At 45.2% G+C, this 25,031-nt stretch overlaps 1 protein-coding gene across 1 annotated transcript in view; it reads right to left on the bottom strand.

Annotated features, from left to right (window-relative positions):
* The window catches only part of LOC126918816 (ephrin-B1), a 54,652-nt gene extending 34,468 nt beyond the window's left edge, over positions 1–20,184 (bottom strand). Inside the window, exon 1 of the mRNA XM_050727231.1 lies at positions 18,609–20,184. Within this exon, the coding sequence (XP_050583188.1) occupies positions 18,609–18,727 (119 nt within the window). The 5' untranslated portion in view covers positions 18,728–20,184. The remainder of the gene's footprint in view (positions 1–18,608) is intronic.
* Between the last annotated feature and the right edge of the window lie 4,847 nt (positions 20,185–25,031).

Here is a 25,031-nt window from a genome sequence, read left to right as displayed (position 1 = left end):
AGACCGCTGTTACGAAGAGAATAGAATTTATCGAAACAAAAATAATTCGAAGTAACGAGAGGTCCGTATTATTGTGTCCTTGAATATAAATCATGTTTTGGGTTACAAGGTCTAGAAAGAAAAGAGCTATAAGTAGATTTCTTTTGTTGTGTTTTGTAGCCTTCGGCTAGAGCTACAAGGTTAACTTTCTGGTAATGTCCTTTGCTATAAATATATGAACGTGCTCCCTATCGTAGCTTCTTCTATTGTATCGTAACACTGTAAGAGCAAGGGTCCGGATCAGCATATATTATACTTATACTTATTCCAATATATTTTTCTATTAGAAATTTATCCACTCGTTCTTCTATCAGTTGACCTTAACAAAAAGCACAAAATATTTAGCTTGGAAAGTTTAAGGAAATTGAGAAGTCTGTTTTTTCGTGGTATGCGCAAGAAATATTTTATCTCGGAAGGTCGAAAGCTTTATTCCTTTGAAGATTACTAAATATTCTTGGAAGCACGTGATCAACCTAAATGCCTGTAAGAGATACGTGACCTTCAAGACAGAAACGATTTCGATTATTTCTTTTAAAATAGAAGAAAAATTACTATTTGAAATATTTAATAGATTTAGAATTACATAGGAAGAATTATTCGCATATAAAGTTTAATCTACCTAAACTCTAAAACATTCCTAGCATTGCGTTACAATTTGTCCGAGGGTAGATTTTCTCTAGTATTCCTGAACTATATAAACCGTTTGGTAGTGATCAGTGAAAGTATCTTACGTTATCAGCACTCATCACTTGCCGCCATCTAAATGACAGGCAAAGAAACGAAATCGACGGCCGGAAGGAAGGAAGGAAGGAAGGAAGGAAGAAAGGAGGGAAAGAAGCTTACGACAAGAAAGAGCTTCTTCTCTGATCTAAAGTAGCGACACGATCTTCCCCGCGGACTCGCCCATAATTAAATATTACAAATGATCGCGCATCTGGAGTCGGCCTGCTCCTTTTGCGTTTTTTGTCAGGTCGAACTGAGAGGGAGGACTGTACTCTTCCACGCGATAACGATCCACGATCGCCCCGAAGGGAACCGTTCCGGCTTTGCCAGAGCGTAACTCGCTCTCGCTTCTCTTTCTCTTTCCCGACACGCTTCCAACCTAACCGCCTTTTACGCGCCTCTGCCTTTAAATGCAAAAAGTCGGAAGAAATTAATATCGAACCGTGTATCGAAATGACCTTTCCTGCTCCTGAAATGATCTTTTCGCGCTTTACTAATACACTTACGGAGAAACATTTCCTGTTAAAAAAAAAAAGGGGGTACATAGCAACGATAGCGTGGATTTTTTAATTTCTAAGATCAATGAGCAGCGATTAGTATAATTTGATCGAAAAATGCACGACGAGTCGGTGGTTGAGTTACGCGAAAGGTAATTATCGATTGGTAATTTTGTAAGTGGATTTCCTTCGTGGGAGTCGTATGTACTTTCGCCGAGATTATGAAATCGCGATCTGGTAACGGTCGTACTAGAAAAAGTTTCGCACATTCACCTAAGCGTTCGTTGCCCATTTGGCGATCATGATGATTGTACGAACACGAGTGTAATCGCTTTAAGAAGCGGTACAGATCATCGTGTTTAACTGTAACTGGATGTTGTAACCGTACTATTATATATACCATTTAGAAACTAAGTAAGATATCGAAGAACACTAATGAGAAAAGGAAAAAATGAGAAAAAGGTCTTCGTGCAGTTGATTTCTTTCGTATATAAACTCTCCTTCGAGTTTTTATAGATTTTAGTTCAAAGTCTCTCGTAAATCTCTCGCGTAATTTATAAATCATTATCGTTGCTATACAATTTATGTTAAAAATGTTTTTGTTATTACGCTCGTATCGAATAATAAATTGTCGAACGCGAACACGGGATAATCGTTACGACGACAAAAATAGCCGAGGTAACTCGTTAACTGCGTCATAATGATCGCTAATGTTTGGTATTATTTTGTATTTTGCATAAAATAATGAGAATGAAAAATAATATGATAACGATAATACGGTAATACAGTGCGAGTAATAACGAGCATACGGGAGCATAACAATTAGACGAAAGCTATCTGATTACTTCCAAACATTTTATTTAGCCCTGGAAACGTCATTACGGTGTTCGTTAAAATCGCATTGCGCAAAGCTTGGAATTACTTTCATTGCGCGCTCGTGTTAAATAGGATTCCCCGTTAAATTCGAAATATTCTGTTCCACATAACGCGTACGCATACGCAGCCACGCATATTGTCAGGTTACGCGCTTAATTACGCGAGTCACGTACCGTTGTTCCACGCGCCTATGGAATTCTATGCGAGGTCCATGAGCGTTTTGCCGAATCAAGGATCATCGACAACCTCGGAATTTCCATGTGGAAAATTTACGAGACGTCCGATTGAGAAAAATCTAATTTCATCGCATGTAAATTATCCTTTGTTCGTTTTACTTGTGAACGCTTGCGAAATTTTCTAAATTTCATTTTATCTCTTATCGTTCTTCTATCGGAGGATAAAGGAATCGTTAGATTTACATCGAATTACTTCGTTATACAATCCCAAGATACGGTCAGCCTTACATAAATACCTGTTTACACCTATGTCAAAGTACACGCAATCCTCTAGAATGTCATCTTCAAAAGTGAAATCGTTGTTGCGATCTCTGGTATCGAGTTTCTCCAATTTCAATACGAACAAAACGCGGTCAGTCTTATTCTACAAATCCATGACATCACTCTGTCATGAAGATACATTCTTAGAAATGAACATCTGGAGCGCTGGACAATCACAGAGACCGTCACGTGGCTGCATTCCCTGCCAGTCTCTAAACACGCTTCGATATAACTCGAAACCCGTCCTTCATCGTCAAGAAGTTCATTCTAGCCATGCAACATATGCACGACATGGTTAAACCAGCGTCAAAACGAACAGGTTTCCCGTGAAAGATGCGAATGGACCCAGGTGCCAGGCGATCCTCCCCGATCGTTCCAGCCTACTTTCTATATCAATGTCATTCGCGACCTCCATTCAACGTTTCGCTTTATCAGCATAACCGGAAGGGAAACAGTGAGAACGCGCGCTTATCGGCCGGCACTGATTTCTAGTTGAACGTTACTATACTCCGCAGCGACTCCGAGTAACTCGATCCCCTGTCCGTAGGCAACCGGTGTTGCGTCTATTAATGATCGCGAGCCGCGAGAAATTTAATTACGATACTTTTGCTTTTTCTCCCGAAAAAGATAATCTTCCGACCTCGTGAAACGAAACCATGGCCACAGATAAAAGTACAATTTCATCATATTAGGTCGTCCGAGAAGTTTCTTTCGTTTTATAAGGAAATAATGGATGCAGAGTATTTTTCGTTTTATATTATTTTATCGAATTACGTATGATCCATTTTGTTTTATCAAACTAAAGATCACAACGTTCGACAGATTAGGTTTCGTGTTTGTATAAAGATGCGTTGTTGTAAAAGACGTGTCTGTAAAAGAAAGACACTTTCCGGACAACCTAATAGATCGTACAAAGTGCACACGAAAAGTTTGTTGTTATTAATTTCTTGATTTGTCGCTCGAACAATTCGTTAGATTCATAAATATAAGATTTTTTTTAAAGTCGCTGATAAATCTATAGAGGTTAAGAAACAATCGAGCAAAGAATCGTTATTGGAGTGTTGAGCAGCATGCCAAAAATCGTACGACCAAGTCAAAGTTTCGATAATACGGAATTGACTATTGAATTTTTTCAGTAATCTTCATACGAGTGCAATTATAAAATGCGCTACTTCGTCGACCAATCACATATTATCGAAACTGGTGTTTCGTTGGTTGTGAGATTTTCGATGAAAATATTGATCTCTAGTTGCTTCTAACCACGAAATAGTACAAAAATGATTGTTTTCCTTATGTTTTCTCGCTGTTTCGCTCAAAGTAATCTTCGAACGTAATGAAGCAACGAATGCAAAAGAGGAATAAGAAGAGATAAGAGAAACAGCGGAACGGAGGAAAAGGAGAAGGAGAGCTTTGACCTCTTTGCCAGGTTCGTGGTTTCGAGGTACGGCGCGGCAAGTCGAGATCCATCTAGATAAAGACTCGCGGGGCAACGATCCGTATCGACCGACTGGAAGGACAATTGGAACCGAGATTTCGTAACGGCGACATAAACGTAAAGGCAAACGATCGCGGCACGACGCCTTCTCCTTGTAGACACAATCCGGGAATGCTGCTGTATCGTTCGTTCCGGCGTGCTCGGATACGAATTAAAATTCTGTGAATGCCAGCTCGTTCGTGAACGGTTCGTTAATGGTACGCGGTGAGCGGTGTCGAATCGATTTTTTTCGCCGGATCTCCACTTTATTCCCAAGATGTTCTCGGGATGTGAACAGAGAGACAGAGAGAGAGAGAGAGAGAGAGAGAGAGAGACTGCTCGCGGATAATCGAACGCCAAATCACGTTTCCCTCGTATATACTTTATCGTACGCTCGGAATCGATTCTCTATCGTGTGACTAATTTCTGTGAATTATCCTGAAAGATGAAAGACACGTGAACAGCGAACAACGGAGAGACCAAACTATAATTTTCGTCGAGTGTACGGGCGAAGAAAAGGAGAAGTTTCGACGAAAGCTGCGTGCCACCGCGGGGTCCAATCCCACGGCGGCATGGACGTTGAATTATCGTCGAACCGTTAACAGGCGAAGAAATAACGAAGACTGGCTGCCCGGCGAGTTCTCATCAGGACATTCACGAAATTTCTCCTCTAGGATACGTGTATATATATGTATATCTATATGTATATGTATGTACGTGTGTGAAACAGAGGTCAGGTTCAGGCTGTTGATGTAGCAGACAAAAATTCGATACGATCGTAGTTTGGTGGGTCTGTCGGTGCCGACAGGATTTTTCCTTGTTACGGTGGTCGGTAGTTCGACGGAAAACACGTGTTCTAGCTACAGGACGTACAACAAGAGGGTTGTTCCATTCTCCTTCTGTGTTTCGGCATTCCTTGTCTCTTGTCGAGCACGAGGAATGTCTTCCCTCATCCTCGTGTCATTGAGGAACACCGGGAAGATGAAAGACGTATCCTTACGTCATCATTGACGATCACGTTGGAAAAGCCTGGACAGCCTGATCAGCCAGATGCTGGACGAATGGAGGCAGAAGAAGAAGCAGAAGATGAGGAAGAAGAAGGAGAAGAAGAAGAAGAAGATGAAGAAGAAGAGACGAGCATGAGAGCAAAGAAGAGGGAGAATGGAGGGAGGAGTAGCGAAGAGGAGTGTAGGGAGATACGAGCTGGCACTGAGAAGGGAGAAAAAAAAGGTGAAGGTGCAACGAGGTAGAAAGCAACCAGTTCAGGTCCAGGTATTCTATTATGCTCGGTTATCTAGATTATGGCATTCCTGCTTCGAGGAACCTGGCAACCTGGGGTGGACGGAATGGGGTGTTTCAGGATACCCGACTTCGCTCCGATCTCTGCCGTTCTCTCTCCTTCTGCGTCACGGTTTCGTTGCTTCGGAGCACCCATTAATCCTCTTCTGTCGGGTGAAACTCCGAAATTAAAAAAAAATATACGTGTAGATATGTATGAAGGAGGATCTCCGGGCCAGGGAAACGGTCGGACACGAGGAGGCCGGGGAGCCAGGTAGGCCGTTTCGAGGCGATCCCTTTTTCTGACTTCGAATCGTGGAATTTGTTATATCCCATTGAATTACGTTAAACCTTTCTTAAAACCGAGTGGTTCTGATCGTTCGGTATAACCTTTATACACACAACGCACAAGGTCCTCTTTCACAAAAGAGTCGTTCGTTAGGTTGACGTTATTAGCGAGAGACGCATCAACGGGACCTGGCCGTTTCGAAGGTGGCGCGATCCAGCCAAATTATTTATTTGTCAATGACGATCTGATAACGTCGTATAAATTGATACAGGACGTTCTTCGATATTCAAAGACCTATCCACACGGATTCTCGGGAAATATCCGCTCTTCATCGTGCGAGTGTGTGAATAGGTAAGCGCGTGTAAAAGAGGAGCCTGGACAAAACGGTGAGCCGAAAAATCCAGCAGCAGGTAGCCAGGTCCAGGTGTTATGTTGCCGTATCCTAGGTTTTTACGTCTTTGTTTTTAAAAGCTCCTATCGTATTACGCTAGTAGATTCCTTAGATCCGCGATCAGATCGTTCCAACTCGGAGCACATGGCGCCTGGCTGTAACTCGCGCGCAACCAAAATTTTCAGCCGGCCGACGGAACAAACATTTTTAGGTAGATCGTTTGTCGAGATAAGCGAACAAGGAGACACGAGCCTTCTAAGACAAAAAAGCACTCTCGCCAGGTATTTCCATTGTCTTACCGCGTGGGTATAGGATCTTAGGAACTCGTGATTAGTCCGTTGGCAAATAACCTCGTGGCGCACGGCGCCTCTAGCAAATTGTATTCGTACAAATAGACCGAACCTGTGTCAACACGTTGTTCCATTAGCAGGCAAAATTCTGACTGTTTAGGGTGTGTCCACGTGAATCCACGATTGTGGAGACCGTGGCCATTAGCGCGGATCGGAGGAACAGGACCGCGAGTACCGGTTTTGTGTACGTCATCAGATAACTCTGTTAGATTTCTTTGTCTTGTCGAGGAATAGATAAGGGAATATGGAATCTAACACGATGATTAGAATGGACGACGAGAGCCGGCTAGAACAATGGACGGGGTAAAGAAACTCCGGGAAACACGATGCTCGTTGGAGAGATTAGAGGCGTACAAAGTACGGCTAGGTATGAGGAAGGAAAATTCTATGGTTTTTTCGACGAAGGAAAACGATGTACACTTTCGAACGAGTAAATAGAGGGAACAGATACGTCGATGCTGATAAGTAAGGAACGATTCGTGGAGCCGCAACAACCACGGAATTCGAGGTATTTCGAATCGAGTGGATTCTATGGAAACGCATGAAAGTTTCGCGATGGTATCTTCGGACGCGTTCGGTTTCATTTCGGCATTCCTGCATATATCTTGGTTTTTGAATTAATTACGGTTTTAACAGGCTGAACTTTTCACAGGATAAGTATAATCAAACTATGCAAACTTTGCCATGTTTCCTAACAAAAACGTACGATATATCCGGATAAGATATCGATATAGCCATTTATTTGTTCAATTAAAGAAAAATCTCTTTCTAAATATCGCATCGTTAATCCTTTCGTATCCATGGACAAAGCGTTTCTCCATGTCAATTTCGAAACTGATCGTTACCCTTATCGCTGGACTTGGCACCGAATGAAAAATCTCACTCAGAGCGTAGTACGATCGATGCGAAAAATCTATATTCCTCGGCTTATTATTTCGAGAAAAACGCTGAAAGAGACAGTAGATAAACGCATGGCATCCTGAGAACCTCGCGGAAGTTCGAACAAAGAGACGTAGATCGTCGAGGATCGTCGATGATCCTTCGTTAACAAGTAACAGTACCGACATGTTTGCTCTTCGATAACCGCTATATCTAATGAAAATCCCGAGAATCCTGTTTTCCATTCTCATGCAACGGCATCCATTGCGGAAAACATCGCGAAACTCGCGACGAGATAGGATCGAACGATCGTTTCGGGTGTAACGAACGACAGCGGCGTCGCTCGGAAAGGCAACTGTGCCCGCTCCTCGAGGTGGATCGATCAACGAGGGCCGATAACGGGGATGATTACTTCATTACGCGTCGCCGCTTGCCGTCGTCCGGTAACGCGAAAGTCGTACCGTTCGTCGAAGGTATGTCGAGGACTCGGAGGCGGAACAGCAGTGAACGCCAGCAGCAACGGCAGCTAGGGAGCGGGCACACGGTGCCAGGCAGCAAGGATTTAGTGCGACCGGGTCCTTGAAAGAGTCGTAAATGAGCGGTCCGGTGGTTTCTTGCCTGCCCCACAGATGGCGCCGGTTGTATCGTTAAGAAACGCTTCGCGAACGCTTCTACGAGGTTCGAAGACCTTTCGAACTGTTCCATCCGCTTTGCAAATTATCCTTGCACCCACTTGCACCATAATTTACAAAACTGATATTAGCGAATCGACAGGTTACGAGTTCTTTTTGTAAATGCATTTGTAAGAGAGATTTGTAAATATTAGATTGTCCGAAATGTTTCTTTCGTTTTATAAGGAAATAATAGACGCGCAATGTTTTTCGTTTTATATTAGTTTATTGAGTTATGCACGAACATAATAACAGAAATAGAACGAAACGGATAATATCTAATTCAATAGAATAATATAAAACAGAAATTGTAGTTCATCTATCATCACACCTTATGAAACGAAAGAAACTTTTCCGACAACCTAATGCCAAGTATTATGGATTTTATAGAGTAAAAAGACTTTTTGAAGAGGTTTACGTGAATTTCGAAGCAAGAACATAGGGACGATCCTTCCAGTTGGAATTAGTGGAATTGTGGTTTGACGATAGAAGATCGACAAATTCTTAACAGTTGATTATGTTTGATTAGTTCTAGGAATTGCGTGACTCACGTTCGGCTAATAAAACAACTGTTGGTGCCACTTGTGTTTTGGGGGAGAAACAGGGTAAACTGGTAGAATAATATTTGGGGTGGACTATGTACGATCGAATACCCGGTTCCCTGTGACGAAAAAGTCTTCGATAATTTCGAAAAGCTATCAAGCGTCGCGCAGAGATCCCATTCGACACACGGAAAGAACCGATTAGAAGCTAGAAATCTAAGAAAGATTAGAATATATAGCTTGTAACTATCGATCGGCGTTCGTGTACTCTATTCGTATCTGTGCCGTATGCGTTCCTCTTCCGCGAAGTCTATAAAAGTAGCTGTCTGCTAGCTTGATAAAAATAGATAGCCATATCTACGTTTAACACGGAATAAACAAGTATTACTCGTGACCTCCTGTAACGTTAAAACAGCCCACGTACCAAGAATCCGTCATAGAATGGTATTTGCGATAGTTGCATCATCTAGCACCAAGCATTATTTAAGGTTTCCAACTAAGATTTTGCTTCAATTTCATCGAAAGGCTATAAAAAGAAAAAAAAAGGAAAAGAAAAAAGAAAAACAAACAACCGCGTGTATTATCAACATTTGACGAAGAATTTGTGGTTAGAGGATACGTCTTCGAGACACGCGCAGCTCCTTACGGACGAAGAAGCCTGTAACAGCGTTTGCACGTCGGCCGAGGCGAACGACTCACGAGCGGTGACTGTGTAAATGTAACATCGTTGCGTGGCGTGGCCGCGTGTACGCGAAGAAACACGTATGCACACGTGACCAACGCTGCGTACATCCCTGTGTGGACGTGAATGCACCGCTCATTACGGGATAATGGGTTATTTCGATCCTCCTCGAATTACCGAGTCGACAATGAGGGATTCGATTCGAAAAAGCCTCGCTGCTGTGCCCGCTCCCTCTCCTTTCTGTCTGACGGAGCCGCGAGTCCTTTCAGGGTCCCAGCAGCGAGCGATGGATTGGAAGCGAGATGGCGTAAAGAAAAAAAAAAGGACGATAAAATGAAAAGGAGGAGGAGGAGGAGGAGGAGGAGGAAAGAGAAACAGAAGAGGAGCGGTTGGTGGCAGGGGGAGAGAGGGAGAGAGAGAGCACGGTCAGACGAAACAGGCCGAAAGAAAGGCACGAAGAGTTTTGGCCGGTGGCTCGAAAACCGAGGAGACAAATGAGGACGAGCGAGCGAGGATACGTCGGTAGAAGGGATCGTGAGGCAGTTGCTCTCTCGTTCGTTCTTCTCCTTCATCCTCCTTTTTCTCAGCGTGTTCAACGTCTCTTCGTGGAACGCGCACCGCAGGACCTCGAGGTGCAATCTCCTGCACGGTTTTGAAGACGAAACGTGCACTTATACGCACTCATCATGTGCATATGCTTCTCGTCCTCCCTCCCCCCCCTCTCTCTTTTTCTCCCACGCAACACGCAAATACGCATGTTCTTCCGTAACACCGAGCGAGTCTCTCCTTTATTCGAAGCACGGAAATCATCGACAGCTCGACGACTCTCTTCCCGCTGCGGTGAAACGGAAATTGGTATTTTACGAATCCTTTCGTGGTCTCGAGGATGTCCAAGCGATGCGGCAAAATCGTTCGACGATAGGTGGAACGGAATTTAGGACGTAGGAAACTGGGAACAAAGGGTACGGTTAACGCGATTGGTATCGATTTAACATAGCCGACATCGCAGTTTTTCTTTTTGGCGAGGAGGGCGATTTATGACTCTGTCCTAAATTCTCCGAGCTGGTTCGTTCTCCCATTGGTTTTTCACGCTCGAACGAAACGTTTCTTTCATTCGGCATCGATGAATTTGATTTCTACGTAAAAAAGAATGTACACGTTACGACGAAGGTCCCGAAAGTTCTGTTAGTTGGACAAGCAATTAAGTAAAGATAAAGATAAAGCCGAAGGATACGGCAAGCGGGTTTATTAACTCGATCCAGTACGGCCGTCGTTTCCACCGAATTCATAACCGAAGCGAAGCCCGTTAGGTATTTTAAAATTCATCCTGGAACGTTGCACCAGGCAGCGAAACGTGATGTTTCAGAAACCGGACAGCTTTTCATTCTCGTTCCTAACACTCCGTCAATTACGATCGATAATTGAGCCGCTATAGCCGCGCCCGGGGCCCCATTAAAATGCGTTAAAATTCTCAGCAAACGAAGGGAGTACGAGGCTCTCTGGCCAGAGACAAAAAACGAACGCGTCGATTATGAGCTAATTGGGCCAACGCGGGACGACTTATCCTGCGAGTTCCCGTGGGAATAAAATTATTCGTCCGTTCGGCGCACACCTACGGCCGAACAAATATGCGGCTTCGTCTTCACGCAACCCACACAAACGCCACGTGCCTCCGTGAAATACTCGTGTGTGCATACACGCTGCTCGGGCCCGCAATTATTTTAAGTGTATAGCGATATCCGAGCAGCTATTAATGACGTTCCTCCGCAGATGAAATCGCGTGCTGACCAGGGATAACGCGTCCAACAGCGTATAGTGTATACACGTAGGCGCGAATTAATTGGTATAATAATGATCATTACGGTGCACCGTCTACAATCAAACGATACGCTTTTTTTTTCTGGCGGACAAACGTGTAACGTGGTCTCGTGCAAATGTTCGCCACCTGCTGAGCCGTGGAAATTTCTCATTGCGCGTATCCGTTCGCCCTTCGGGTGACGAAACCTATGGGAACATCGCGATTCGCGACGCCCTATCGACTGACAAACGCGGACGACCATACTCGGGGGATCATCTGGGAAAAATGGATTGCGTGGGTAACGCGAAATATCGTTCACGCTCCGTGCTAGATGATGGCTATCTGTCGACGCACAATACGCGATTACTTCGTAAGTCTGATATACGACCGCCGGTCCCCATCGATCGCTCCCCTACCCTCGGTTCTTGTTGGGCAAATATTAATTTCCACGGGCGGGAAAATTGATTTTAACCGCTGGCAGGATTTTGGGATGGGCGTACGCGGTCTGTTCGTTGAAATTGCAACGTTACGAAGAAATTTTGGGAACGTACGAAGCTTTGATCGACCGCTAATTTACGTCGCTGTATGCTGTTCTTTACCTAGTAAAGATTTAGGATATCGCGATATTTATCCTACCGTAGACTCTGACGCTATTTTCCCTCTTGCTTTCTATCCCTCTAACCCCGACAACCCATCCATCGTCCATTTGTAGCGATATAAGGAGGCGCACGAGGAATTAGGACATAAATTCCTGTGGAACGCAGGCGTTTTATGGATTACGGTGTCGTACACGGCCTGCGAACAACATGTAATCGCATGTAAGTCCTAACCACAATGTTACAGGGGTTTTTCGCTGTTGGCGAGGGTGCCCCTTCTTTCTCCCCGAGTATGGACCAGAGACACGGACAGCCGTAGAGGGGTTTTGTAACAGGAAACAGCTGTCGTTCGAGAAGGACACTTTTCTGACGATTTTACCGGGGTCCCTTTTCACGGATGCGACGGGCGCCGCCGCTTTCTCTCCTTCTTTCTTTCTGGACGTGTTTTCTCGACGCGTCTGGTTTCCAGTTTCCAGGCGATCCGTAGCTATTGGCCAAAGGCTCCGTTCGCGTTTAATTAACCGTAACGCGGTCTTCGTAGCTCGTAACGCCCCGACGTACGCTTTTTCTCCCTTACGTTGGTGACTCTCGAGTGTAAGGCATCCGTATTGTTGCCGGAGCAGGAAGCGGGAGGAGAGAGCACCGGTTGCATGGGACACACCGAGTAATGATGTACACGCGTGCTTACGCTAATAATGATCTTTTGTTTCTCGGCCTCTTTGCGGATTTTTACGAAAGATATTTAATACTGATAACGTCAGGATTTATTGCCAGCCGCCAGAGTCTGCTGGAGATAAACGTGCCTCTTGGAGCAGCTTCTCTCCCTCTCCTTCTCTCTCTCTCTCTCTCTCTCCCCCCCTCTTTCTCTCTTTCTTTGAGCTACCCACAAGGACACAAGGGGTGGAGAAAGAGGAACTTTTTCCATGGTTGGAACTCTCCGAGTTGCTTCGCCAGTAAACGCTAACGACGAAGAGAACGGAATATTCCTTTCGCTTATGGTTCCTCGACATCGTGAGACGTGGCCATCGGATTATCGGTGTAACTCGCGTTAAATTAGCGATATCGAGTTCGATTAACGACAAATCGTACGCGCGCCGAGGAATGCCTTGTCAACGATTTCGCTTTCCTTTTGTTGTGCGTCTTTTATCGCCTAATTAATCACGATGACTTCCTCTTAGCGAGATAGTCGCGTTACAAAGCGATAATAGTCTCGTCGTCGAAAGTAAATCACGCGCAAATGGATGGATGTAACTTATAATTCGTAAATCAGTCGGGAGAGAGTTTTCGATCGGCGTTTCGCGCCGCGTTTTCGCACTTTTTCGCGATCATAAATCGTTCTCCGCGGATACCACATAGAAGAGTATAAGAGTGTATTAGTCGTGCAAGAATTAAGACTCTCACTCTCTTTGATCTGTGCGAGTCGTAGAACGTTAAACACGTGGTAACAGGAAGAAGGCGTCCTGCAAGTTCATGGAGATATTTACGCGCTGTCCGCGTACTCGTAAACGTCACCGGTGTGTCTTGCGTCTCGTTTTTCTCGCGTAGACCCGCGTTGACGCGATGCTACTACGGCCCGTTAACTTTTAATGATGAATAATTAATTTGCCGCTCGTTAAGCCATGCGCCACATACTCCAGACGCACGCGATTTAACGATGCTTGTAATCGGCTGATTTGACAGAAACATTTCCTTCAAATCGAGTTTTCTTCTTCCATAATTACTTTAATCATAGGAAAATGACGCGCTTCTGTTCGTCGTGGTTTCGCGTATTTATGTAAAGACGAAGAAGCTCCGAGACTTCCTTCTGTAATTGTATGAAATGCATTTCATTCGTTTAAAATAATTTGTCGTCCTCTATTTTCGATAGTCAAACTACCGATCACTCAACCGTCGTTAAACCAGGAATAAAATGTAAGGTTATTGGATGAAACGATTAGACTGGGATACAGGCGATTTTATAGGTCGTTATTTACCCGCTCCGCGAGGCGGATTTCAATTTTCCTGTAGGAAGGGCGTCGCTTTAACGAGAAGGGAACCGATGACTTCAGGCTGGCGGTACTCGCAAATGTAGAGATTTCACACTGTTCGTAATGATACTTCGCGGAGCGAGCTATTTGCAGTGTACCATTTGACTTCTGTGCAATTTGCCATCAGCGTAGTTTCGTCGTTTATTTTGCCAGACGCGATTAAACGAAGATCTCATTTTTCCTGCACGAAGGCCGCAACATGTCTCCTCTAAAGTTACATTTTTAAAATAATTTTAACAGAAATCCTTGTTGGCATTTTTGTCGGAGTTAGCGGAGTAATTAGGATCGGTCGATTCGTACGTGATCTCCAGGTTGTTTCCTATCGTCCCGTCGTGACGAAGGTGTTTCTTTGTTTCCGCGTGATTCGACACGGCAACGGCGTGCCGGCCGTCGGTTATTTCCACGAATCGGGCAGCGAATTCTCAATCTTCGGTACGAAGGGTACTAGTTTCCTCGGGGAAACCACTGATTTGTGGCTGCTGCAAATCGATGTTGCCTTAATACTCGAAGCTATAAAGCGCCACGAAACGAAGCTACCGAGAGCCGGATAATAGGAATCTTCGGTGGTTTTCAAAAACGAGCTTCTTACTGCGTGTACACCGGCAATTTAATAACGGTACCGAGGCCGTGTTAAAGTGTAACGGTTTATGAAATCTACACCGCGCCGAAATTAAGATTTTTCGTGGTAACGCGCCACGGTGCACTCTAATTTTAGGCCGTGGCGCATCGTTAACGCTCGACTTGCTAAAACCGCCATTCTCGTGCAATTAGATATTTATCACACATAGATATTTCGTATGTAACGAACAACGATGCTGCGGTTAACATGCCATTGCGTATCGGTTTCGCGGACGATACGTTCGATTCGCAATTTGTCACGCTTGTCGCTAGCATTACGCGTTAACGGCATAATTCTGACAATCGTGAACTGCTTCGAAACGAACGATTTCGAGGAAACGATAGGGGATCGAAGGCGTTAGATGTCGAGGATTCTGAACAGGATCTGTCACAACTGTTTGATGGTAAGTTTATTCGCGTTATACCTGACTTACTCTATGAAATAATTGGATTCGCGATAAAGTAACGCTAGTTACTAATTTTGCGACGTTGGTTTCTCAATTTTTCATACTATTGCTTGCAAAGCGACAAGCAGTTTTCATTGACCGTGATTTTTCGACTCGCGTTACGAGATTCCGAGTAAATTAAAAGTAATCGACGAATCAATGGAACAGGTGAATGTACAGAAACGTTCTCTTATCAGATCCAGATATATCACTTTCTTTCCACTGTAGACTATATAATATAATATAATATAATATAATAAAAGAATAAATTTACACGATCGGGTTATTTGACACTAGCTCGAAATGTTTACGCGAAGCTAGGTAAAATGCGAAACATTTTTGACACACTGTGACGAATATCGTTGTTCGAACGCCATAAAATGTCAGGAACGGTGTAGTACATATCGTAACGTGGAAACGAGTGTCATAAATATATTCTAATACGAATGCGTATAATCGTCTTTCAGGTGTCGATAATACCGGCACTGTTATCGTGAAATATAAAGTGCAATTTAATACTTTGTCAGCACGTTGGTCTTGTCGCAGAATTAACGACGTGGCCGATCAAAAATACGACAGGCCGTGTTACGCGTATGTGCGAAACAAGTCGAATACGAAACCGTAAGCGCAACGACAACCAGAAACACTTATTGCACGGGCCGTTCCATGCCTTTCCGAACCCGATAGAATCGTCTAGCCGCTCGCGCGCGCGCGCGCACTCGGAAGAGTAGAGAGTTCAATAATCTACCGCGGCAGATCTTCTTGTCCGGCATTGAAGTCTCCAGCGGTGCTGCAGCATCTGCGGCCGCGATCGTGCCTCTGTCGTCGTTATTTCGCCAACGACATCGTGATCGTTTAAAATTCTTCTTTAAATCAATTATCTCCACGAAACTCGCCTGACTAATTGATCCGATGACGATTTACATCCATTGCTGCTCCGATTAAAAGAATAGTTTGAACGTTTCGTCGTCTTGTTAACCAGAGTTATCTTTCGCCATTTTTTAATCGAATATTAATCGAATATTAACGTGTTCGACACAGGCGAGTAAAGAGATGCCGATCGTTTTTAATACGTTCCATCATAGTTACAAAGAGTCGAATTCACGTCGAAAACACAACGAGGTAGTAAACGTCGAGCCTGGCGCGCTCTGGCCCGCCAGTAGAGAATACACTTGCCAGCGTAACATCGTGGAAACAGATTTATGATAATCAACGAGCCACTGGTCTCCGTGCCTCGCACGACAGCTTTTTTCTCTGCCCGTGCCCCCTCCTCTACCCTTGTTTTACGCTGAATTTCTTCAAGCGAATTTCGATTTTCCAATAAGCGGCCGAGATTTACACCCTCTTTATGCGCGCGGTCTCGCTTCTTCGGCAAGAACACGCTCTTCTTTCCAGCAGTATCTTTTCCCTCGTTTTTCTCCCTTTCTGCCCTATCTTCTCCGTTTCCTTTTTGCTCGCTATATACGCGTTACTTCCTTTTCGATTTTTTTTCCGTGCGGGACGTGTTTTTTACTGCCCTTCGTACGTCCCTTGAAAAAGACAGTCTGACAACGTCCTTCTCCTTCGCGAAATGGATTCTCACACGTACGGGCACGCACACGTTCCACAGTTCAGCTCGTCCTGGCTGTAAGTAATGCATGCGCGACTTCAAACCGATCGTCAAAGTCAGCCGGACGTCGGGGCCTTATACGAGAGAGGAGAATAGGGTGCCCGGATTTCGTTGTACGATGTGCGCTGTGCACGCACACACTGTTGCGCATTCAAGTTCTCGGGCACACCGTGCACGATAAAAAGTTGCGTTAACTTTCCGCCGAATATCCACGCGATATCTTTCGGGGCGTTCCTTCGAAAATTTCGTTCTACCGTGGTAATTTCTTTATTTTCTTTAAATATTCTTTACGGCAGAACTTCTACAAAATATCCTTCGCGATCGTCCGATCGAATTTCTGGTAATTTTTCGTCCAAGTTCGACCGATCTTCAGACCGCGTCCTTGAAAGTTCGATGGCGAGCAAAAATTTCGTTTTACGAGCGTTCTTTCTCGGACCGAATTAGTTGGCGGGATGTGCGCCGACAACGATGGCGAGATCGAGAAAACGATCGGCAAGAAACTACAGACGATCGAGAAAATTACGAGGCTGGCAAGTTTTTCACGCTCGTCGAAAAGGAGGCGAAGCGAGCGAAAAAAGAAATGATATCGCGTCGATTATAACGTTGACGCGAATCACGAGCGTGTTTCTTGTCCAACGCGTATCGTGCGCGAATTTACGCATTCACCGCTGCACCGGCCAGGATGCTAAAAAGTAGTGCGAACTACGCAAATTGCCGAGCAAAACCTGCGAAAGAAATTGCTCGGCTAACAAGCTGCTTATAAGGACACCGTTTCCTCGAGTAACAAGAAAAAAAAAGAAGAAAAAAAAAGAAAGAAAAAGAAAAAGAAGAAGAAAAAAAGAACGGGAACGTTACGAGCCTTTTACTAGCACAATTCGTCGACAGGGTACTGTTACGGTAGCCCAGGATGATTTTCACGCGAAATCTAACCAAGTTACACGCGAATTTTCGGTACGTTCTTATACACGACGAGAATATGACTTTTTTTTTTTTTTTACCGTTGTTTCACACACGAAACGAGTTATCCGGGACAAGTAGAAAAATACCGTGACAGATTAGATTAACTACGTAATGTGGATTTAATTGGCAGTGCGGTGAATCGAGCCTGCCGCTTCGGTTTGACGAGCGCCACTTTGATTTCGCTCGTCGTCCGAGCAGGAAGCGAGCAACAGAGAACGCACTTATAGATTTTTTTTCCAGATAAAGTAACGAGCCTCGTTACCCGGCCAGATTTACACGTTTCGCGTGAAACTATGCTTACGCGCGATACAAAACGCGTGACGCGTAAATTCCGACGAGTATTATACACCTTGAATTACCGTAGCTTTCTTCGTTCTGCTCTTTCTGCATGGATATGTTCTAGTTAACACTTTATGGCCGATTGTTTCTCGCGCACGTTCAACGACGACCGAGAATATCGAATATTCCGCATCTAAAGTAACGCGTCTGTCGTAATCTTTCTCCACGCGAGAAGATCATCGAGTTGGGAGAAACAAAACGCGATACTTGCCGAAATATTCGTTAATAAAGCCGAATAAAAATTCCCACAGATAGCGCGTTTAGAGCTAAGCGCACGCGTTAACCTATTGCCCTATAATATACAATCACACTCGCGCCGCAAATTATGGTCTAAACGCGGCTTAATATATCTCGACATTTTTCACCTGTCACGGCGTTGGAGCAGTTGTTATATAGGCAACGCTGGCGCGCGGAACCATTAAAAGGAACCGTATGGGTTTAACGGTTTAAAGTTGCAAAGAACATCGGTACCGAATAAAAACGACGCAAGGAAGTTGACACTCGCTAACGAATTTTACAGCCAGTTGGTCAAAGTTCAAGCACTCCTGTAGAACGAAGAAAATTGATCGGTCACGCGGCTACGCCGAAAGCAATTTCCCGTGGTTCTAGCTGCTGGAAATCGCCGTTTCTTCGCTTTTATCGTCGACGATTTGGACCGAGTCGACGTCGGAGCGATCCCCGTGGCTCGGTCCATTTCGCGGGCGCATTAAAGCGTGGCCGGCGTCGCGATGCGCCCCTGTAATTTTGGCAGACACGATACCGCGGCTTCGTCGCGATAAAAGCTCCGCCGCGCCGGAAGCGCAGGATCGTTACTCGAAAGGCACGACGCCGCGAAAAATCGATTCTCCGGCGAGCATCGCTACGAGACGCGTTTGGCACGCGTGCCAACGCGTGTATGCGTATTTGCACGAGACTCGACGAGCGGCAGACGCGAACAAAACGAATCTTTCACTGTCTCAAGGTCTGGGAAGAGTCACGTGGCGGAGGATTTTCCTCGCGCGGAGGAGAAAATTTGAATTTGGCTTACATGGAATTGGTGGTGTTCCAGTACATGCTGATCGTCTTCGCGCAGTTGCTCACAGTGGAGAGTAGAATCGTTTGCAGGCAGACGAAGAACACCAAAGTTACAAAGGACGTGGAAACCATCGTAACAACGTGGACGAACGAGCAGCGCGCACCGCGTCACCACTGCTCACCAAGAATACAACGATCAACGAACAACCACGACAAAAACAAGAATAACAAACAACGACACCTGCACTTTTCTTATCGTCGTCCACAACCACCTTCCACCACTGTTGCACGGACACCACATCCACACTTCACTATTTTCGTTAGAATCGGTTCTCGTTTTCTTTTCTTCCTCTTCTTCCTGTCCTCTCTCTTTTTTTCCTATTTTTCTCACGTCAGAGATCGAAATTCCGGGACTCGCGTATCCTCCTTATCCTCGATACATTCCTCTCGCAACTTTCAGCTTTCGACCAACTTTCAACGATCGACAAATCTTCCCACGTTTTTCGCACGCTCCTCTGGTTCGGTGTGTTCTAGCGGAGCGTCTAACAGATCGAGAAATTCGTCGAACGTTGACTCGACGAGTGGCGAAATTCTTTGATGAAATGGTCGGTGATGCGCGATTGGTCGTTAGAATCGGCGAAATTTCTCCGGTGTTCTGTTTCCAACGGTGCCCACCGTGGTTCGCGTTCCATGGGTCCACCCCGTGTTTCTCTCACCTGGAGCGCACCTTACTGGCCCTCTCATTGGTCTAACTTTACCGGAATCCGATAGAAACGACGACGAACTGTCGATAGAGAAGTCTGTCTAATAGCTTGGTCGAACATGCGGCGCATCGGACAGATGATTTTACGAAAAGTCCACCGTTCGATAGATGGAAGGCTGTCTCGTTCGCAGACAGTGAGGGTATCCGACGCTCAGCGACGGGATCACGCGAATCACCGTACAACCGTGAACCTGCCGAGCATCTCACCAGCGACCCTTTTCTCTCGGATCGACGTTATTTCAGATGAATGAAAACCTTCGGCTAAATAACTATCGAAGATTTCTCACTGTAAATGCAAACTCTCACTGAACGATAAAAGCACCAGTCTCCTCTGTGACGATCCTGGCAGCTACCAGGAACAAGGAGCAAGGGAGCAAGAAACTCTGGTCGTCAGAGATCGCACTGTGAAATCTCACGGATGGACCAGCACCAGAAATCTAGGGAAACGGAGCGGTGCCTTTTTACACCCGGAACACACCCCCGTATACTTTCTCACGCACTTACGATCCGCACGGGTCGCATAACCAGTGAAACGGGGCGACGCTCTCTCACTTGTTCGATCAAGATCCGTACCGATATATCGGTTTATCCAAGGTATAAATCGGTATAAATCCAAGAGGACGATAGAACACTGAGAAAACTTCTTCGTTGATTTTTCGCCTCGATACGATCGTAGGCCGACACGCGTTACTTCGTCGAGGAGCGACTCGAGCAATGGTTTAAGAGGCACTCGCTGCGTCGAGACGAGCCTCGTGAACGCAGAGAGAACGGTACCTTTCTGCACGGTGTCGCGGACGCGTCTGTCGGCCGAGCGGACTGTCGCGGCCGTTCGTCTCGCGTCGGCAGACTCGAACGACGACCGGGGGTGTCGGGGAGCGCCGAGCGTTGCCGGAAACGCACGAAGCCCGAGGACCCTCGTTCCCTCCGTGGCTTCGCCGACGTGTCTTGCCTTGGTCCGCGACTACGCGGTATTACGCCGCCTGCTCGCGAGACGCGAGTTTCCGAGTGGCTCTCCCTGCGAGCGCGTTCCCGTCGCTTCGCTTCGTCTCGAAGCTCGTTTCGAAGCTCCGGATACGGAGAGTGTCGTCGGTACGCGATGCGAGATTCACGTTTCTCGCACGAGTTGCAATCGTCGCGACCACCCGTGTCGATTGCACGCGGTGAATTTTCACTCTTTGGTCCATCGCGTCGCGACAGAAAGGCAGTTCTCAGTTTCCAGTTCGTAGTTGTTCGAGTTTTTAACCGAACTCTCTCAGTTGACAGGTTTATTTGTAACTGATCGACGTTGTTCAGGTATCCATGTATATCTTCGAAGAGAAGGTGCAGATCGATGTCGACGACGATAGGTGATTTCGATAGGAAGGTGGCGGAAGGTTGGATAGGAGTTCGCGGGCGGTTGGGCGCGGACCGTGAACGTGAGAGTATTTGATCGGGACGGCACGAGGAGGAGAGGCGCGAATTTCGGACAAATTTCATCGCAGCGAGCTCACGAGGTGCGGGAATTGGATTTTTTTAAAAGCAATTTTCCCGTGGAATTACGTTTCGTGGGCCGTTAGTGGGGGCAGGGTGGCAACTTTATTCATCGCGTGCCATGTTTGGCCCGTGAGGCCCAAGTTTTCGAGGTCGATCGAACACTGTTAAACGAATTCGCGTAATTACCGCGCCGTTGATAAGATACGTAATTTCCTGTTTAAGATGCTTGGTTATCGTTCGTTTCGCTCGTCTGCAAAAAACTTTTACCGTGGTCTCTGTAGTTATCGAAGGTACGATTACTGAAACTTTGATCGCGATCGTAACAATCTCTTAAGTTGTATCGCGATTTCGACGGCGGTAAAAGCTCGATATATAAATTCTCAATTGTACGTTGTCGAGGTTCGAAGTTGATAATTAAACGTATTAATAATTGCCAGTTGGATACCGCTTTATAATTATTTGCCATTCTATTTCTCGGATCTTTCTAGTTACACATCGATAGAAAATATTCAAGTATTTAACCTAAACAGTATTCGTTTGCAGTTTAGGTCGATTGCGTTAGTACTTGCTATTGCAGTGAAGTTTTGAAATTTGAAGTTTACAAAGTGTGACGTATTTTTTATTTCAAAGTTTCCAGTGTTTGCAATATCGTAGGCCCTTGTTTCCAGCTGCGATATTGCGCGTAGTTATTTAAAATTGCCAGTGTTGTAATTTTCGTGTTATAGTTCAATTTATTTGAGAGATACGTCAACATATTTAGACGAGTTACTACGTGCAAGTAGCTTATTGGACGTAAATCAGTCGAGATAGAATGTCAAACGGAATTCGGATCGCGGAGGGTTAAACTTCTATCATTACGTAAGTAGTATCAACAAAATCTATCCACGCAATCCCCCCTTGAAATAATGTCTCAAAAAATTTCCTAAAATTCGTTATGTATCCGACATAACGAATCCGATTTTCTAGCTTAAAAACAAAAGCAATTCGTTTTGAGAGGTAATCGATCCCTTTTATCGACTATACCCGACCGTCACTCTTCTATTTTTCGTGGCGATTTAGACGAGACCCTCTCTCTGCAATTTAATGAAAACGGCAACGAACGCGATGATCGAGTTAGGGAAAGTTCGCGACAATGTGTTTTCGTTTAATCAGGGACCGGAGGATTCCGGGGTGTCCAGAAACCGTTCTGAGATTGTCGCGGCTGGCGTTGCGGCGGTACGCGCCGGAAAAGACAGTTTGACGTTCATTAACAAAAGCAAGCGGCGTGATAAATAGCAACGCGGGCAGTGTGGCGCGGAATTGCGAAACTCGGATGGAATTTAATTTCCAGAACGACGAACGTCGGCCCTCACCGCGCACGGCAACATTGTTTCTATCGAGTTGGAGCACACTGATTACACAACCGTCCCTTAAGCCTCATTACCGTCACTGAAAATTTCCATACAGCTGTAGGCATGAGCGGGCGAATGCAGAACCGCGCGTGGTAGAGAGTAGTCTCGTCCGGATCACGATTCGCCTCGAGTCCTATGAATTAGCGTCCCTCGTCGTTTTCTTTTCTCCCATTTTTATCATCTAGACGCGGCGAGGCCTTTTAAAAGAGCGAGAGTGCTTTCTTGACTTACGATCGTCGTTAGTCCTCTCGTTTCCTGTTTCAATTTCGGCACGCGCCCTCGTCGTTTCTCTGCCCTTCGCCGCGTTTCTCTTCTCCAAAGTGTGGCGCTTTCACGTCTTCCGTAGGTTTTAATCTTCGTCTAGTTTTCACGAGACTATTCGCCGATTGCGAATAATTCTTCGTACTCGGTAAAAGGGATGTCGCGTAGAAAGCTTCTTTTTATCCAAGTGTCTATCAAGTTGATGGTCGTTCGTTTTTCTATAGAATCTGTAATAGGCACTTTCCTTTCTCTGCCATGACAATTTCATTTTTCCTAAACGTCTCATCCGTGGATATAGATATTTTCCAAATCGTGGACTCGTAGAAGAAGACGAATGCAGACGTATTACGTTCAGATCGGAATACGTGAATTAGAAAGAAGAGAAAGGACGATAGGGTGCATAGTTTGCAGCGTGTATACGTGCGATCGCGTCGAATGTGCTCGAGTACGTGGCGCCCTCCACGTAAGCCAGACACGGTGATCATCCTCTGCATCGCTCCGCCGTCTACGACGATCTTCTCGAGGGCATGGTTGTTGGTTCTCTTGGATCTCGAAGAACCGGTATCTACCCACGGATAGTCATGTCGGTCATTAGTTCGACTAATGTAACGCTTCAAATTCTATCGGGCCACGGCGCCGGGTCGCGTTGCATCCTCCCACTGGAAAGTCGATGAATCGTTAATATGGAACAAGGAACACGCCCGATTCTAGAAAGATTCCATGCTTTTCACTTGGTCCATTTTTTTTTCTTTTTTTTCCTCCCCGAATGGAATATAGATCATGCCGAACTGTAATTTCTTTCGACCGTAACTATTCCTCTTCTTTCTTTTTTCTCCGCTTGTGTTTTTATGTTTCAGCGTTGATTGTTAGTCGGACTAGGTATGTTTTGAATTAATCGACGACGGAGAAGAGTTGATGTGACTCGTTAGTTAAAGAGGGTTCCCCGTTGCTTGTTTTCTCCGGGTTTTGTGATGGAATGAAGCGATCAGGAATGATAGAATCGTCAAGAGAGTGGAAGTGGAAATACGGACAAGGAGTACAACGAATCGATTATAACCGCCGGCTTGCTTTTTCCCTCGTTATGGGTGATTAAACAATCGTGTTTCGTCGCGTCTGTTCGTGTCTGCGGCCAAGTCTCGAGTGGCTCGTTAATGTTCGATGGTGTGTCTCTGTTTTATCCCACGAGGCTATGACTGCTAATATCGAGCTTATGTGAGAAGAAAGTCGTCGCAAAGTGTATTCGTCGTGCAAAATACTAAGGAGAAATCTGTGTAAAAGTGTTCGATGACAAGTTACAATAAATCAAAGAATCTTTGTGGAACATCGAGCGTTGTTTATTCTATATCCATTCTGTTGAAAATCCTCTTCCTATTCACAGCTTTTCCTAACGACCGTCTTTCATCGAACTATCGTATTCTTTCTTTTCTACTGCTTTTTAATCAGCGTATCAACATTATGGAGAAAGAACCTTAAAAGCAGCGAATAAATTGTCAATAAAAAGTTGAAGCAGCCTGTCAAACAGTCTATAAAGCAGATGGAATTCTGTCGTTGCATAGAAAACTTAGCCAAAGAATCGCTTTCGGTGGACCGATAGAATACAATTATTATCACCTTCGTACTTTTTGGTCAATCGATTTATCAACGTTCCAAAGGAGCTAAATGTAACTCGACAAATGAAAAGAATCTGTATCGAACGAAGGTAAAGAAAGGAGGAAGAGCCGAGTTTAGGGTTAACCAGAGTATTAATAGAGTCAAGTCACGTTCCATAACGCGATATCCTTAAATCGTCTTCAAACAGAGAGAACCGATCGAGGATCGAGGTCTCGCGATCGTTGATCCACGATCCGTTTGTTACACATCTTCGCTTACCGGCTACTTTCTTCCTCGTTATCGTTCCTTTTTCTCCGGTGTGTGCGGTTCGATCGTGCACGATCGACGAGGAAAAGGCACGAGAGAGCTCGACCAAGGCGATGAAGATATCAAACGGATGCACGCCGGATAAAGAGGCGAAGAGGTACTCGAATCGGTAGGTTGTATAAATACCAGCAGTCATGGAGACGAGAGTGCTTCGTAAATATTGATCGTTATTCTTGCGGTTCTCGCGGACTCGAGGAAAAGAAACGTCGTTGGATAAGCCAAATCCTATGTACACAGGAGACGAAGGATGCCCATTTCGAGAGCCTTCTGTCGAACGATTGATCAACAACTGCTAGACTCGTCGAAACCGCAGGCATTCCGGAAGGCAGGTGTGTCCGCCTAGTTTTCGGAGAAACTCTCGCTCACCGGAAAACCGTTTATACGGAAAACCTGCGAAATGTTCGGTTTGTGTTTCCATCGAACCGGGATTCATGCTCCAACAAATTTCCTACCGAGTTTATGATCGAACGCTTTGTTTATTTGTCTCGATGTTCTCTCTTTCCGTCGATCCACACGCTTGTCTCTTTACAAATTTTTCAAAATCAACTATTTCTTCGGATATTTATATCGATTGCATATGCGATACTTTTAGAAGGAAACTCGATTTTATACTATTTAACTGGTCGTATTA

Source organism: Bombus affinis, chromosome 7, assembly GCF_024516045.1.
Source record: "Bombus affinis isolate iyBomAffi1 chromosome 7, iyBomAffi1.2, whole genome shotgun sequence".
NCBI lineage: Eukaryota > Metazoa > Arthropoda > Insecta > Hymenoptera > Apidae > Bombus > Bombus affinis.
The sequence above is the reverse complement of the archived record's forward strand: the minus strand, read 5'-3'. Positions and strand labels throughout refer to the sequence as shown.